Below are 17,779 nucleotides of genomic sequence, written 5' to 3' on the forward strand. Positions count from 1 at the left end.
CATAGAAAAGGCACTGCTGGAAGTCAAACCCCCAGATCAACCTTTCACTAGACAGGCTCTTTAACCACCTAAACCACATACCACCTGTAGGTCACTGAGGACAGAAGTGTAATGCTTTGAATCTCCACCCACATAATATGTTTTAACAAATGTTATCAGTTCCCTTTTTGTCTACATGAAAACATGTGGCACGTGTGGCCGATGAAATTATTGTGGAGTAGACTCCAATCTCTAATTGAATCAGTGTGACAGGCCCTAGCTGCAATGCATTGAGGAAAAAAATTCCCCCCACTTCCACATGACAGTGGCAGAGGCAACTCAAAGCAGTTAACCAAGTGGTTTTATTTGCCTACCTTTAACCCGAAGGACCCAATGTCACTATGCAGTTAGCACACACAAGGAACCAGATAACCAAATACCTTAACAATACCTTCAAGAAGGTTCACTGGTTTAGTGATTTTCTAAGAATTGTATAAGTATTTGCCTCCTCTTTGTGCTGATCTCCGATGACCCCTACTTTTAAAAAACACACTGGAAATGGCTATAAAGAGCTGCACAAAGACAATATCTTTACAGACATCTAAAGAATAAAGACACACAAAGCATGTTTTGGTACCTAATCTACAACTGATGAAAAGCTCTGGTATCACATTGATATTCTAAAGACTGTGCTGACTATAAAAAAGGCGCTGTTGGGATTCGAATAATAAAAAATTAGCCAAACTAAGAATCAGCTTGAAAGCTGATCCTTTTATCATGTTTGAGATAAGTGCTTGTCTCATTCAGCAGCACTATGAAAAACTGGTTTATAATATCATCTAACGTGGGAAAAAATCTAGAACTTGAAATTGAGAGCTCATATCAAGTTAGGTATGGATATTGAGTGTAATGTAAGGGGTCGGTGTCACATCACTGTCAGCCTAAATTGAAACCTGAGTCGTCAATAATGTGTAAAAATCTGGATTTTAAGTAGCATTTATGAGTTTTAGGTCCCATAGCTTTGAGTTTTATTCTCTGAGACACTGGCAGTAATTTTAAGATGTTAACACAGCACTTAACAGATCAAAGAACATCTTACTTTTGTGTTGACAGTGATCTTATATCACAATGTATGCATTATGATACTGCATTTCCTGAGACACATCTGGCAAGCAAGTGTAAGACAGGCACTTTAAGAAACTAAGCACAGCACTTCCTGAGTGCAAACAATGACAAAAACCAAGTGTTCAAAGCCATCGCTAACCCCTGGATTATGTTACTGTCACTGGTTCCCTTATTATGCAAACAAATGTATGTGCGTATGTGACAGTCGGAAGCAGAGATGTTATTCCCCATAAAGTACAGTACACTATGGTCCAATCCTAAATTGAATAAGTGATTACCATCTAAAATGACAGGCCCTAGCTTTAATGCATTGAAGGGAAAATAATCTCCTCACTTGACTGCAGTGGACACATTTTAGACACTTACAGTGGTACATTTGTACATTTTCCACAGCGTGTCCATACAGGAAGCATCTCGGCCTCAGCAAACATTAAACTCTGTGACCACATGACCATGGCAGAGGCATTTAACATTTAGCTAAGTGTTTTAAGCTGCTAAACTTTAATTATTTAGTTTATTTGCTATGACCATGATCTTTCACAAGCTTTAAAGGTGCACTATGTAGTTTTGGGATAGAAATATTAATAAGAAGAGAATACGTCAACAAACTTAATAAACAAACTCTCTTTGTTTTCATGACTGAATAACTGAAAACTGAAAAACTGAACTTAAAGGACAACCCAGTTTCATTGTCTTCAAAAAGTGTTCTGTGGACCTTGTTTTCCTCTATTTAGCATATTAGTTGTGGCAAAACAAATATTTCTGAGTTTGTATTATTACCACATTGATATTGTAAATATGAAAATTAAAAAGTGTGAATTTCTTCTCCAAACCTACAACATGACAGACTTCAAAGAGCCTTTGTGCAATCACCAAAAAAAGAGATTGAGAGAGAAATTATGCAAGCCTTACTGCAGAAGCCAAAGGCTAAAGACAAGAGAAGCAACGTGAAGCAATACTTCTAAAGGTCTAAGAGGAACAAAAGCATGGTTTTCAAAGTGGAACAGGAAAAATTAAAAAATAAATGAATAAGTCCTTGTGTTTGTAATTTGGCTGACAAATAGTGCAGTACTCTGTTTTTGCTTTACAGGACACTGCATTGATATGACTTCAGGATTGCAGTATGGACAGTAGTTACTGTCTGTGGAATTATTCAGGTTGAGGACATATTATCATATGACTTCAATGACTGTTGTTGGCTGGATCCACTATCTCCACAGTGCAGTGGGTCCTGGAGAAAAGGCACTGCTGGGATTTGAACCCAGGATCTCCTGTTTACTAGACAGGCGCTTTAACCAACTAAGCCACAGCGCCCTGAGACAACAACAAAGACAGCTTTGTTGTAATTGCTAACCCAATTGTAGGCGCTGAATATCTACAAGACAAAAAGAAACTGTAATTCTCAACGATGCCAGATAAAATGCATCCCAAATTATGCTGCCAGGCAAATAACATGCTGGTGCTCCAGTGCAACTATGAACATATTCTAATTAGGTAATATGCATAAGCTTGGTGCAAAAAGGTCCCTTTCTATGCAAAAGAAATTAAAATTCAAAATTTTAATTTGTGTTTTCAGGGAGTTGGTGCTAACTGGAAAGATTTTGTGTGTGAAGGGTGCAGCTGCCAAAGACTTTTCATGTTTATCATCTTTACTCTTAATGCCCCTACTGACGGAGATTACACTTAGTGTAATTTAGTCTGAGGACTATGCTTATGTTACTCATTCAATCTCAATCTCTCTCTTCTGCCGCTTCCTCCAGTTAGCTGATTAGGGCCAGTGACTTTCTTGCTTCAATGTTTATCAGCCAATTTTATCTTGTTGTTCTCCTCACTTGGGTCAGCAGATAAGATCAGCCCTATCTTTAAGTCAGAAATCAACCTCTCTGTAGTAATCGTAGTGTTGTGTTGGACTATAGAAAAGGCACTGCTGGGATTCGAACCCAGGATCTCCTGTTTACTAGACAGGCGCTTTAACCAACTAAGCCACAGCGCCCATAGGCATCAGCCCCTGGTGCCAGGAAAAAAAACTCACAGTGGTGTGTTTAACAGCTTTTTCTTGATAAACGTCACTCATTTCCAAGAACAGAAATCTTGAGAATTTCATCTGTATGATGAAACATGCAAAAGACCATGTAAAACATTGTGGAAAAGTGGTTGATTTAATTCCAGTAGCTGAGATGAGTAGTGATATGAGTACAGGAAATTCATTTAAAATTAGGAATATATTTATAACATATCATTTAATATTATATTCAATATGATCAGATTCTTATGAATGCTGTCTTTCCTTCGACACATTCTGCTTTGGCATCTTATCGCCGTATGCTTGTGTACTAGTAAAAGCCTCTGGAACAAGTCAACACCAGTGCACACACACACAAACACGCATCCTCACTGGGATCTTTGGACATGTCTAGGCTTTTCATGCTCCCATGGTTACACTGCAGCAGAGACCTCATATGTTGGTGTGGTCACCCAATTAGCAGCTAGAAATATCTCACACCCACTGTGCATGTGTTATTTTCAGAGTGAAAATAAACAGAACTGACCTTTCACCTTATGTTTTGAATTGTTATTTTGCTTCAACAAAGAAATCTGTTAGACTAGTAAAGATTTGTCCCTTGAGCCTGTCATTGTAGCATTCATGATTTAGCACATTTAGTGCAGTTTCTCCTTATTTTTCCCCTCGACCTGTTCATCAGGGCCATCTGCAACTTTTCATCAGGCATGTTCTCAATTAGAAGTGGCTATATGAGCGAGAGCGTTGTGACAATGCTGCTTTGTCAAAACAACGGCTTGTACATGCGCAGTGTGTCTTCCAGTTACTCCTTTTGAATGACAAATACAGACTATTGCCACCTGGTAGTAAGGAGAGTTATGTTCTCTCATGCAGGCGCAGAACGTACGATCGATTTGGGAGCTTTTGGCGGAGACACAGGCGACGTGTGGAGACAGTCAGCCTTTGTCGCTGCTAGTTCTTTGATGTCAGTTTAGTGTGTCTGGGCCCTTACCCTTGCTTTACTCGCTCCCTTCATTTGTTCTGCCCACAGTCAATTGTGGTTATCCTAAAAAACCTCTTCCTCCACCTCCGCATTTGTGTCTCTCATTCCCAGTCTTATCCCATCTTCCTCTGCACTCCATTACTCCCCCTCTCCTCTCTCTCTCTATTTAACCCCTCCGCTCTGTCTGCTCAGCCTGTGTGTACATTTGCCAGTGTATGGCGCATGAGTCCAAAAGCAGTGTCAGCATCAGCGGGCGAAAAGAAAATGCCCAGATGAGTGTGTGTCTGACAGGAAATACTTAAGTGCTCGAGAGTGGACACTAAGTGTATGTACCGTATGTGTGTGTAAAGGCAGAGAGAGGGACTGATCAAACGTGGGAAAACAGCTGAGATCAATGGTTTACAGGACGCAGGCTGAGCTCAGTGACAACAGGATAAGCAACGTGAGTCACAGACATAGACAGAGGCGGAGGAGGGTGGTCATGTTTTCATACTGCGTGATCACCACAAGACATAATAGAGGGTGATTCGCTGCAGTTTTTCCACTCCAAGCCCAAGCAGGCATTTGGACAAAAACATTTGCTATTTCATTTTAATTGAGAATACAATACAATTAGTAAGTGGATCAATATATGTTCCTTCTACTAAAAGTGAATTATTTAAGGGGCTGAGTGTTAGCATTAAAGGCATTAGCCCTTTATACAAAACCATCCCAACATTTCCCGTCTATTTTTAGCTAAAGCCAGAGAAGGTGCTGGAAAAACGTTGCTGGATAATTAGTAAACCCCCCATGGTGTGGAGGTCAAGCAAGCCAAGAACAACAGGATCATCCTTAGATTCTTTCTCTGACTGTTCAATTTTGGACAAACTACTAAAGACTCTTCAAAGTCATAAAAAATTAGTTTGAATCAGGTAGTTCGTAAGGCAAACATCAAATGTATGCCCGTTTCAAACACCTTGTGCTGTAACCAACCCTGTGGTAGTGATTAAAGGGGATCTCCACCAATTTCTACACATTAAAGTGTGTTTACAGGCCTTGGGGAGAACTACTGCATATGTGAAAAAAGCAGTATAAAGCCTTTTATGTCTCCAGAAGAAGCTGCTTGTAAACTGATGAATTGCTTCCAGTGATGTCACTTAGTGTCTAAGTGATATTGTAAGTACTGTAGGCAGCAGGTTTTTAAAGGGAGTCCACTGGTCTACCATTGCACTCCTATAACACTGTTGGACTAATCATGGACAGTGAAAAAAAAACAAATGATCACAACCAATACAGCAGAACCAGAGATATCACCTTTTTTTATTCCATGCATCCTCCTTCCAAAAGATTACCCACATTGCACCTTATCCGCCTAGTGACATCACTGGAGTCAATCTATGAGATTACACGCAGCTTCCCAGATAAGATACCAGATAATTCTAATATCAACACATTATTATTGTGTCATGACAAAATCAGAAAAGGAAACAGGAGCTGACCAATACACAGCAGAAGCTAGTCTAACAGAATGAGTGTAGGCTCAATATCATAGCAAACCATTGTTCAGATCAGTTGTGGTTACTGAAAGATGGCGGATGTCACTTTGTCACAGTTCAGGATATTTTGAAGTAGAACACTTGAATCTGTCACTGAATAAAGCCTGTACACTGACGGACTGCTTGGTACTCTGCCACGGCTAATTAATCAGAGGAAATTGTATCAGTTGCCATTGCTCTGACAGGGACTGAAGCTAATTGAGCATATATATTTCTATCATACAAATCCTGAAAATGCTGCTTTTCCACTTGACAAAATATGGGAAATATTGAAAAATCCTTTCTGTATATTGCAGTTACACATGTTATCCATGTTTAAATATATTTCCCTACTATTAATAATTAAAGGTTAAGCAGGTCATGAATCATCTTTGCCTCATTTTGAGGCAGAAAGAACCCTGACATCATCTCTGTCGTCTTATCCCCCTGGGTTCAGTAGTACCTGGGGTCCTCCTGTGATTTTGAATAACGGCAGAGGTTATCTATGGTGTCATTTTCCCCCCAATTATATTAGGAGGGTGTGAATCAGCATTGCATTAATTTGGGTCTTTTTTCACAATGAGTCCTTGATTGTCTGTTCCTCCTCTTCCTAAATTATGGAGGCTGCAGTGAAACGCATTAATGAGGACTCTGATAGCATTTTGGGTTATAAGCTGGGGAGGCTCATCTAGCTACTCAGCATGGAGACCCATTAGGTTTTAATGATATCTGCAGATAATTCCCAGGATTTGGTCAATAAATTTGAGCGAAGCACAGATTTCATTTATCCCATGCAAATGTGCTACACAAAACACAGACGTGGGGGGTAAATTCCTAAATCACATCAGGGCCCCAATTGTAGTCCAGTCCAGCTGAGGCATCAGCTACAAACACTAGCACTTTCTTTCAGGGCTGAACGATATAGCTGAGAAATGTATTATGATAACATTTCATTTCAGTCAGCATTGAAATTTACTGAACAAGATAAAAATAAAAAAAGGTTTCATTTAATTACTTTGTTTTAAATTTAACCACCTTACTTAACCTTTCATTTTGCTTTACTAATCGACGTTGAAAATAATCATGTTAGTGCTACTAACACAACCCAAAGAAACTGTCTGTGGATGATTTTTTGGATAATGTTACACACCAACAGCTGACAGTGAGCAGTGATTAAAACATTGCAGCCAAGTCCAGTTATCAAGCTGGCAATAAACAACTTTTTTTGCTTTAACTCATCATCTGAAGTAAATACTGACTGAACAGTGTAACGGTTGTAGAAAAATTACACCATCCACAAATAGACTGGTTCCTGATAAACGTGGGTACAAAGGAAGCTTGTCTGCCATTCCACAACCGAAACAGGAAGAGGTCGCTATCCCCAGGTTACTGTGAAGAGTGAACAAATGGGCATTCACTTGATGGGGAGCTCCAGTGTTTTGTCAAAGTTTGTTCCCTTGCTGATATGTGTTTCTACTTTCCACTGAGACATGAGATGCTTCAAAACCAGTATTCATTCTCCTAGATCAGTAAGCAACAAAAAAAACCTACTTATTAATACAACGGAGTGTTTTACTTTGCCTTTTCATAGCACTGAGATCAGGATTTCAAATTGAGATTCTTATGGTTGGTTCTTGCTTAGGACAACAGCAAAGCGGTAGCCATGTTTGTCAATAAAAAAGGAGAGTTTGGCACAGACAGCCAAACTTGTCTTTTAAATAGCAATACTTTTAAATAGCAATACCACAGGAAAAAGATGGGAGGGGGGACTTTGAAAACTTCCGCTTTCAGTGAAATGGCCGTCAAAAAAACTGCCATACGATCCATACTTTGTTTAGCGCTGTCTGTGCCAAACTGTCCTTTTTTTAACGATTTCCTCACCGTCTGCACTCATATTTCACTTTTCTGTTGTCGTTGTGTCACATGTTGATGGTGCAACCAAACAACACATCTATTCAATGATTAGCTGTTTGTGTTTGCTCATAATGCTATCCATTTTCAAGGGATATTACAGGCTGTTTATAAACCAGGGCTTTTTTGTTTTGTTTTTTAAATTGGGGTTAGAATTTAATGCATTTAAGTGAAACTATCAAACAATTGTCTACTGCTGGTACATATCTATCGTTTTATCGCCCAGGTCTATTTTCATCCTCTGTTTGCTCACTACCGTTGTCTCCACAAGTGATGATGGTCTTTGTAGATTTTTCATGAAGCAATCTGTCTAGACTGTAGTATATATGAAAATCACACAATTCACATCACCACAAGTTCTCTCACTACAAAACAAATACCGTCTTCACAGAGGGTAATATTGTTGTAACCCGCAGCATATCTCGCTTGTCATAAGAGCAGATTTTGAGCGCAGTGCTGCCTTTGACAAAAGGCCGTCATTGTGGCACTATGCATACTGCATAGGCCTTTTGCAATTCCATTTCTTTCACTCATCCACATCTACAGATAACACCGAAACAACACAACTGCGATATTGAAAATGTGTTACAGCTTCATGATTAAGGTAAAAGTGTGTTCTTATTCAGCAAAAGGAAGGGCAGGTGGGTGTATGTAAAAGCTAACTCAATGTTACCAAATGTGTATGAGGTGAATCATTTGCATGAGGCTTGCTTATTTTTATGGTTTGCACTGGGTGATGCGTGTGTGCATGTGTGTGTAGCTGTTGAGGCAGACATAAGGGTATGGGGGATTTAGCTGGATTGAGGACACCAAATTGACTCCCTGAGTCCACCAACTCGCCATCGTTTTCTCCTCTCTCCCTCTCCCTCTCTCTCTCTTTCTCTTATCCTCTCTCCTAAGACTAGTCCAGCTAAAATGCTGTCTCAGAGGATTAAAAACACTGCCCTTTCTCTTTCGTTCTTTCTGTCTGCCTCCCCTTTCTTTCTTTTTCTTTCTCTCTTTGTTTTTTTTATCTTTCCCCTTTTACCTTTTATAATTGGTCAACACATAGGCTAACAGCACTTCTAGATGGCAACTTGTGCATGTGTGTTTCAGTGTGTGCGCTGATTAAAGCCAGCCTGTGGATTAATTAGGGTAAATAACCTCAGAGCAGATTGTGGGATTTAAGAGTTAAAATCTACTGTAGGCTTTGAGCAGGAAAATGTGTGTCTGTCATCCGTGTATGTGTTTCATTTTGATCACACTTTCCTTTTCCTGTAGTATTCAGTGATATTAAAGATTATTTATAAAGGTTTTTTAGTTGGCATGACATTATCACCTTAGCAAAAGTCTAGCCAAGTGATCTACATAGTCTACAAATCTACTGGCTAGCTTCCTACTGCAGTCTTTCACGCACTGTTTACAGGCGTCCCTGCAGTTAGAAAGTCTGCGTTCTGACCCTGGATGGGGACAGGTCAATAATTGCTTCTTCCTGTGGAAATCCCTGCTGCATGATTATTATTAGTGTGTAGCCAGCCAGGGACACATTTGTTACAAAAGCAACAGTTTGACGTATCAATAAAGTATTGGATTAGTTTACTATGGGGGGCTGCAACTAACAATTACTTTCAGTATCTATAAAAACTCAAAAATCAAAAACTCAGGGACACATCTACTGCACTGATAAAGGACCACGCTTTTACCATAAGCTTTAACTACATTATGTCTGTATAAAGCTGCATAAGACACAGACAAAAATAAATAATACGTGCACATTTTCTTCCTGTATTCTTCTGATATGGGCTACATGCAAACTCAGACCCACAGATCAGTCATTTCAGTGGTATTGGTGAAGACAGTTGGCAGTTTGGCCAGCTGCTGCCTTTTTGCACCTCAGGTACTGCTCTGCTGAAACGACAGCTGGTTCTGACAACAGCAACAGTGGTCAAAGTCAGTGTGTACTGAACAGCTATCTTGTTTCTGATGTTCAGATAACCCTACTCCTTTTGATTTGTAATGACAACCTTACTTGGACTGCACCAAATGTCATTTTTGTACATTTGAAGCTTCTACTGAGGTTTTCTAATGAAGCTATATTGTCTGTCATCATATTTTATGACGTCATGACCAGAAAAAAATGGCAATAGACAAGTCTTGAATGTATCATTATGAAGTAATGACACCATCTGCATTTAAACTGGTTCCCTATAAAACTCACCTACACTATGCAATTTTGTCTGCCACCGGGCACGAAATCTCCCGGGTAAATGAAGGCTGACTGCCAATCCAGTCAGGCTTGCAGCCTGGCACCATTTCTATCTGTTTTCATGTCTCCATTAGAGACTAAATGAATGAATATACTCACATTTTTCTCATGCTGTTAGTAGTTTTTACAATAACGAAGCCAATAGTAATTCCATTTGTAAACGCTAAATATCCATCATATTGAATAAATTAGACCTTTTTTTTATGAAATCAGCTTTCTTTAGAAAATACAACTGCACCAAACTGGTAATTTCTTCAACTCTTTCTACAGTTGTTGAAAGTGGTGACATCTTGATGGAGCACTGAGTGCCAAGCAAATGCAGATACATAAGACATGTTTTGTAATTTGTGGCAAGCGGAGGAGCAAACATTTTTTGACTAGAGGGAAAATATAATTTTCGAAAAGGCTTAAGGCCAACAAATATAAGTTGAAGCAGAATATTTTGTAAGATAAAACATGCTGTGAATTTTGGAAATTACGCTCTGGAGTTACTGGGAATGTCTGGATCACAAGAGTCACAATCCTAAACAGCCACCACTGGAATCTACACTTACTGTAGTATAAATAATAATATTGTTACTGCAGTTGAGCCCAATCTTAATCTCCAACTGTGCAGAAATACTGGATTTTAACAGAATGACTAGACATTAAAAGCTTCAAAGTTTCCAACTATGTGGTATAGCCCAAAGTCTTACAAAAATATCAATTTCTACACTGAGGTCAGATGAGAGCCACATCACAAACAGAGACACTAAGGGGACCTCAGTGTCTTGCTCAAGGGCCCATTGACTAAACAGATGCTTGTTGCTGCAGGGGGCTTGAGTCCAGGCCTCTCAAATAAAAAGGCAGTCTCCCTGCACCAACCTGCTGCTCCTGATTTTACCACCACGAGAACGTGTCATCAGGAATAATTACAAAACATTAAAAGCTAGAGGGACGTACTGAGAAAACACTGCAGGAAGCGTCTTTCAACCACGAGGATGACAAAGCCAATTTGAAGATCTTTACCCAGTGGCATGTAGCTCCATCCCTCACTGACTAAAAGAACTAACACATTGTGGTTGCATATGCTAAACTGGCTCTCCCTCTCTCCCACAAGTGAGACCGGGGCCTTGTTCGCTCTCCAAAACCCAGCAGCAACAAGGCAATCTGTTCTCAAACAGCTGGAGCTGCCCCCAGGAGTGAGGAGGGGGAGAGAAAGCAAGAGAGGAACGAAAGGGAGAAAAGAGGTGGAGAAAGTGTGAAAATGAGAAAGAGAGAGAAAGACGGGGAAGGAGGCAGAAAAGACAGCATTAGAGACTTTGCTGTCATAAATAATCAATGCTTAGTCAACACAGAAAATGAGAGCGTGTGAAGGAACCAGGGTTTCCTCCCTTTGCCAAATCCGAAAGGGAAAACTGCCAGACTCACACACGTCATGAGTAAACAGAGCTGAGCCAAATGAGAAAGAAAGATATGAAGACGCAGAAAAAGATTGTCAAAGCAAAAGAGACGGGGGAGAAAAAAAGGGAACCAAGGGAGAAGGAGAAAAGATGACAGAGAGAGATACAGCATGAAATTTGGGAAAGAAGAAAGAGAGAAAGAACGAAACCGAGGCGGAGAGCAGGAAGAGGGCAGCAGGAAATTCCTTCGTCATTTTCTCGACCCTTTGTCCTCCAAAAACTGGAATATGACAATACTCCTCCTCCTCTTTTTCTTTCCCATGCCACTCCTCCCTCACTTACTTTCCTTCCTTCTTTTCATGCATGGCAGTATCCCATGTGTGCATGGCGTGCACATCACAGTCAGCAATGATGACTAGATTTAAAATCATCTGGCAGCTGGCGAGCCTATTGCTCAGTTATTTCACCGTGGATGAGAACTGTTAGCGCACGCATGTGATGCAGATGTGTACGTACCTCATGTCTTCCAGCAGGTCACATTCAGTCTGGTGTTTAAAGTGCAGCCTTGTCATCTGCTCTGTGTGTGTGTTTTTCAGCTCCTGTGTCACTTTGACCTAGAGGAAACAAAAACACGTCAAGTAAAGGATTTGGCATTTATTCATGCTGCTGAGTGTTGGTTCATATTCCTTTACAGAAAACTAAACTCTACAGCAAATTGTTGATCCTTCCGTATTAACGTGTCGATAACAATGAGATATGATATACTGGTGATCATGAGCCACCCAAAGTGCCATGAATTACTTTTAAAGGAACTAAAAGGTTTCAAGACTCACAAAGATTAGTCCACTGACATATGATAAAGTGACTGCTGTGTTTACTTTGACAATATTTCTATCATTGGCAATTTATCAGTATCTGTAAAGTTATAGCTGATAAATAGAGCAGATAATAACAATCCAACCAGCCAACCAGTGAAACATCTACACACTCAATAGGTGACAGTTGGCACCTTCAACGTTAACTTGTGATCTGCCAATAAACAAACAGAAGAAGAAGAGGAAAAACAAATCTACATTTTATTATAACAAATCTTATTAGAGCAATGGACTACTACATCTTCCATCTTTTGGCCTTTCTTGGTCTAAAGTGTGCATAAACTACATGTTGTGATTTTTTTTTTTTTCCCCATTGATCGTATCACCCAGCCAGTTTTATATTAAATGTTGCATGAAATCACCAAAAGTCACAAGCCAACGTGACAAACAGTACTATTATTCAGTTGTACTGTAACTAACGGTTATTTTCAAATGACATGTTTCTATGAAGCCAAAAAGTGCACATATAAGTCAGATATATTTGATTTAAAATTATCTGCAACACAGAAAATAAGTAAATCCTTACTTTTGAGGAGATAGAAACAGCAAATATGTGACATCATTTCAGTATTCTTAAGTGCACTGAATGTACTGAGCAAAACATCAAGGACACACTCTTTTCATCAGATGCAATGAGGAGGTGAATGTAGGTAAAAGGCATTGCTCTGCTGAGATTTCTTTCATTGAATTCCTGACATGTTGTCACAAGGAGTTGATGGAGATAAAGACAGAAAAGTCAGAGAAAGATTTTTTAACTCTGACATGTAGACTTTGACATTTCGGGTTATATCTCAAGTTCTGGATGTATTTTAAATGAAGATTTTGGCTCCTGAGTCACTGTGGTCTACACACACAGCCACACACACATAATTTTAACCCCCATCAATCAATCTATCTGCCAAACACTTGTCAGTGTGCTCAGCCGTAGAGTCACCTGAAAATCGCACACACACACACACACACACTCCCATCAGTAATCCATCAATGTAACAATCAGTGTCGGGGTTTTGTCAGTCTTTCGAGAGGCTGGAGGCGACTTTCTGCACTTAGAGGTGACTGAAGACACTTTAACAGCCCATAGCAGCATTTAACCAGCTCCATGTGCATTAGGGAAAGATGCTGATTGTATCCCCTCCGACCCAAATACATTTGGGTGGTCAGACCAGAGGCTATGGCCTGCACTCAATCACACAGCTTTGTGCAAAAACAGACAGAGCTCACCCTTAAAATGCACACAAACAAGCACAAACACACGCACACACTCCTGCCAACACATACAGAGTCACTGTGATGGTCTTTGTGTATTGTCGGGTGAATTCCATCAGCTATTCATCAGCGTAACAGTGGGCAAATTCATGACTGTTCTAGACAAAACAATCAACAACATAACACACACCACACTGGCACACATACCAACACACACTGCAGAGCTCCTTTCTTTCATGTGCTGCCTCTTTGAAGATAAGGAGGGAGTGGTTCATTACATTATCAGGGGCAAAATTACTTCGCTGGATTTCACCTTCTATCACTCAGCAGAAACCACAGGGAGAGATGGGGAGAAGGGCAAGAGCAAAGGGTGACAGAGGGAGGGAGGGGGACAAAGTGAGAGGAAGAATATGATGGGTGAGAAGGAGGGAAAGAAGGGAAAGAAGGGAAGGTGGCGAGAGTGAGAAAGAGAGATGATCAGCAAGAAGAAGAAAGCGTCAGTGGAAAAGATGGATATGGGGATGTTAATTATGAGGCAAAATAAAAGAGATATTCTGTATAGTAAAGGTCATGTTAAAGGAAAAGAGCTTAGCTGCTGGAGCTTTAGCTGATGCAGCAAATAGATGCATACTGCTTAGAAAGTGGCTCCTGGTATGTATGGCTGCAACTAGTGATTATCTTCATTATCAGTCAATCCGCTGATTATTTTCAGTATAAATCGATTAATAGTTAAGCCTATCAAGTGTCAGAAATTGTGGAAAATGCTTATCACAATTTCCCAGAGCCCAAAGTGATGTCTTCTGTCCAACCAACAGCCCATAACCCAAAAACTCTTCATATACTGATATATGGCAAAGAAAAGCAGCAAATGATACATTTAAGAAGCTGGAAGCAGCATAAACAATGATTGAAACGACTGATTGACTATCAATTAATGCTGTTTCTCCCAACTAATCGATTGATCGACTTATCATTGTAGCTCTAGCGTTATGTAACCAAAACATCAACGCACATTTTTAACAGTGGTTCTGATGTATATGTCCCCACCTGTATGTATGGGGTTGGGCGGCATGACTTAAAATCTATCAAGACAAATTAAATCAGATTTGCCTCAATGACAAAAAAATGTACAACAGCTGTTGCATGTCCTTTTTAACATGATGGCTCGCTTCTGATATGTTTGTACGTGTTGATTACTGGCCAGTAAAAAATACTGGGCTGCTGATTTGATGGTTGAACTTCCTGTTAAATGTCATTGGTTGATTCACTTGGGTCATCTTATACATTTATACATTTATTGAAAATTGAGAAATAAGTGGACTTGGTGAGTTAACACATTGATAATATCAATAATTTGATATCTCTAAGCCAAATCAATACATCAGCTCCACAATATATGGCCTAAAAATTAGATAGATAGATAGATAGATAGATAGATAGATAGATAGAATATTTTTTTGGAGCAATTTACTGCCTTTGTTCAACCTCATTAGCAGCCATCTTTAATTTAGTAGCACATGAAACTAATATATGAGAGTCAAACGAGCTCAGTCTGTAAGCAGATGTGCTGAGACACAGACAAAACACTTAAGGGGCTGCATGTCGCACTGGGAGAGAAATTATTTGTATCCAACAGCCAAATACTGATACACTGGCTGTGGTGCTGTGGGCTCACTGCACTGACTGTGCCAGCCACACTGGCAGGGGGTAACACATCAGTATCTTGCAAATTCTGTTTTATCTGTGGTGGTATTCGCACTGAAATTGAATAGGAAAGATACTGACAGCTGACAAATGGGATCTTACAAAATGAATATATGGCCGTAATGGTGCACTTGATCGCACACACAGTGGAGCAAGAGGGCTCTACAGCCTCACTGATGAAAGGACCTGTTCAAGTGTGTGTGCATGTGTTTTACAGACATGATATGACATGTTCAGGCTCAGTCTGTGCAGAAAACCCAGAGCTTAAATGGCACTGGGGGAATATGTGGTAATTAAGAGAAAACTGTGCAGAGGTTCACAGGCGGCTAATTGGCTCTCATGCATCTATTTCAGGACAACACACACAGTGAATAGAAAAGCAATGGGCAAGCAACTTCCAACACACACACTCTCACACCCACTGGGTACCAAGCTATAGGGGACTGTGGTCTCTTCTCAGCCCATACATAATCAATAAGTCAGTCTCAGACATGTCTCTGCCAGCATGTCTCCTCAGTGTGTGTGTGTGTGTGTGTGTGTGTGTGTGTGTGTGTGTGTTTAGCTCGCTCCGGCTTTGATGAAATGATGTGACCCTGGACGGACTGAAGGTCTTTGAGACAAGAAGCATCACAACGTGGAGAAACGACAGCTTTTGTTGTGCTGTCCGGTCGACTGTTGTCACAATTTCGGGATGGCTAACATAAGTTAGCAAAAAATAACACCGGTGCTACGCGACATTGACGTTGAATTGTTGACCGTGTTAATTACTGTAGCATCTTTAGCCACAAGTCAACGTGCAAATGCTATTGTACATTTCCAATTAAAGTTATCACTAAGAACAATTACAATATCATATTGTCTTTCTAGCCTGTTATTTTGCTTTAGCGATATAAAACGTATCATGTTAGCTCACCTAGCGTTTTCGAGCTAACGTTATTTGACGTCTGACGGCTCGCGCTATAACGGCTGGACAGATGCATAATAATGTCACTAGGTTACCGACTAACCTAGCTAGCAAACGCTGCTAATGTATGCTAGCAAAGGTCTTTTTTTTTATGATTCTCCCCTTTGATTTTCTCAAGTCTTGCAGCCTTAGACGCGTTTGGTGTGGTTAGAACAACACAATAACCACAGCTAAGGTTACTTACACTGTTATCTGTCTGTCATTGTCTGCACAGCCCCAGCTACTAACACATAACGGACTCTGGAAATCACTCACCTTCCTCGGCGGCGGCTGCATTTTGGAGTATTGACATGAATGGTATTTCCCTTGTGAGATGTATTGTAATTCCAGGAGGAAATCCAAGTCAGTGTGGGACTAATATTTTGTTTCCTCAAACAAAAAAATCCTCCCCTCCAGACGACATAGGGAGGAAAGACGGGAGTTAAATTTGTACTCCGGCGGCCATGATTGATGATAAATGGCTGGTTTATACAGAGCAGAAACTGAAGCTACGAGGAGAGACTCAACACACTTGTGTTGGTTGCTGCTGCCACTACTAGAGGACTAGTGTGTGTACTGTACTGTGTTGGGAAGCAGGAGAGCAGACAGGCGGAGAGGAGAAAAGCAGAGGGAAGGGAAGGGATGGAGGGGAGGGGGTATTAACGGGGATCCCCTTCACAAACCCGGCTCAATGGCTCCCTGATGCGGCGAAGAGCGGGAGCGCACCACGGTCTGTGGTGGAAAAAACACCCGGAGCAAAAAAAACCCATCCTTTTTGTTCTGCCTGGCGTCGACAGAAACCTCGATGAACGCCTGTGCAAATGTGTTTCACACCGAATAAGAGGACGAGAAGGATGTTAGCTACAAAATGGGATTATTTATTTACTGAGAATTTGGGGTTTTTTTCGGGCACGCTCAAGGAGAACAAGCCCGACACTGACAGGAGGCTGCCGCGTCCCGCAGACCTGCATAGCAACAAGAAACCGCAGTCGATCGAAGAAAAATCGATCAGGGACCAGGACGAAGAGCAGTATTTAAAAAAGATACAGATAAATGAGCAAACTAAATACAGCTTACCACATTTTACACGCTTAATGATATTAATCCAGAAAAAATATTTTATTAACCTATCATACTAAATCAGCTGAAATTGAATGTGATATCAGACACTCAAAATTATTCATAGTAGGCTATTGTGTTCTTTAAAAAAAAAATCCACGGGGTATCAGCGAGTAGACGGGATAAAATGGGGTCATTGGGTTCATTCAAAGTGGGTGCTGAGTGAACAATTAAAGGAATACATTACAAAGGGAGGGTGTCTGAAACCCTTGTAATGAGTTGGCACCAGCAGCAGCTGGTTTGATAAAGGGCCCGCATGCATTTGTGCAGCCTGCATATGTAGGTTTGTGTGCGAGGTGTGGATAGATAGATAGATAGATAGATAGATATGTGTTAGCCCCTGTTAAGTCGAAATTGACATTGCCAAAACCTCTCAAGGTCAACACTTGTTACTGATGTGAACAATTGCAGTCATTGTTATCGTTGCCCAGAAACACTTCTACCCACATTACTCGTGCCACTAATGCCAAACTACAGCATATTGTTACATGGTTGGCCAGTTTTCGGAGTAACACTGTCTTACAAAAAAAGTTTTTTAACTCATGCCTCCTACGTGCCATGGCCAAGGTTAAGGTTAAGGGCTGTGTAATCATTGATATACAGAGTTTCTGGAGCAGGTAAGACATTAAGTGTTCCTTCGCACCTTTCCTCCAACACTTGCATTCACAGAAAACAAACACACATAACATTGTGCCAGTGGCAAAAGGAAAATGGCCTACGGCGAATGTTGGAACACATTGAGTTTGTGAGGATCCAGCCAGGATGCTTTTGGTT

General features: G+C 40.5%; 1 protein-coding gene across 6 annotated transcripts in view; it reads right to left on the bottom strand.

Moving 5' to 3' along the window:
- fchsd2 (FCH and double SH3 domains 2) overlaps window positions 1–16,802 on the bottom strand; it is a 73,540-nt gene extending 56,738 nt beyond the window's left edge. The window contains exons 1-2 of one of the 6 annotated variants that reach the window (XM_084350553.1): window positions 16,163–16,802; window positions 11,675–11,772 (exon numbers count right to left, since the gene is read on the bottom strand). In XM_084350553.1, coding sequence (XP_084206679.1) covers window positions 11,675–11,772; window positions 16,163–16,183 — 119 coding nt within the window. In that variant the 5' untranslated portion in view covers window positions 16,184–16,802. Of the gene's footprint in view, window positions 1–11,674; window positions 11,773–13,446; window positions 15,818–15,856; window positions 15,910–16,091; window positions 16,116–16,162 lie in introns of those variants that run through there. The other 5 variants (XM_084350549.1, XM_084350554.1, XM_084350551.1 and 2 more) reach the window with 5 other exon arrangements.
- Window positions 16,803–17,779: the final 977 nt, after the last annotated feature.

This window comes from Pagrus pagrus (genome assembly GCF_965226575.1).
Source record: "Pagrus pagrus genome assembly, chromosome: 4".
Classification (NCBI taxonomy): Eukaryota; Metazoa; Chordata; class Actinopteri; order Spariformes; family Sparidae; genus Pagrus; species Pagrus pagrus.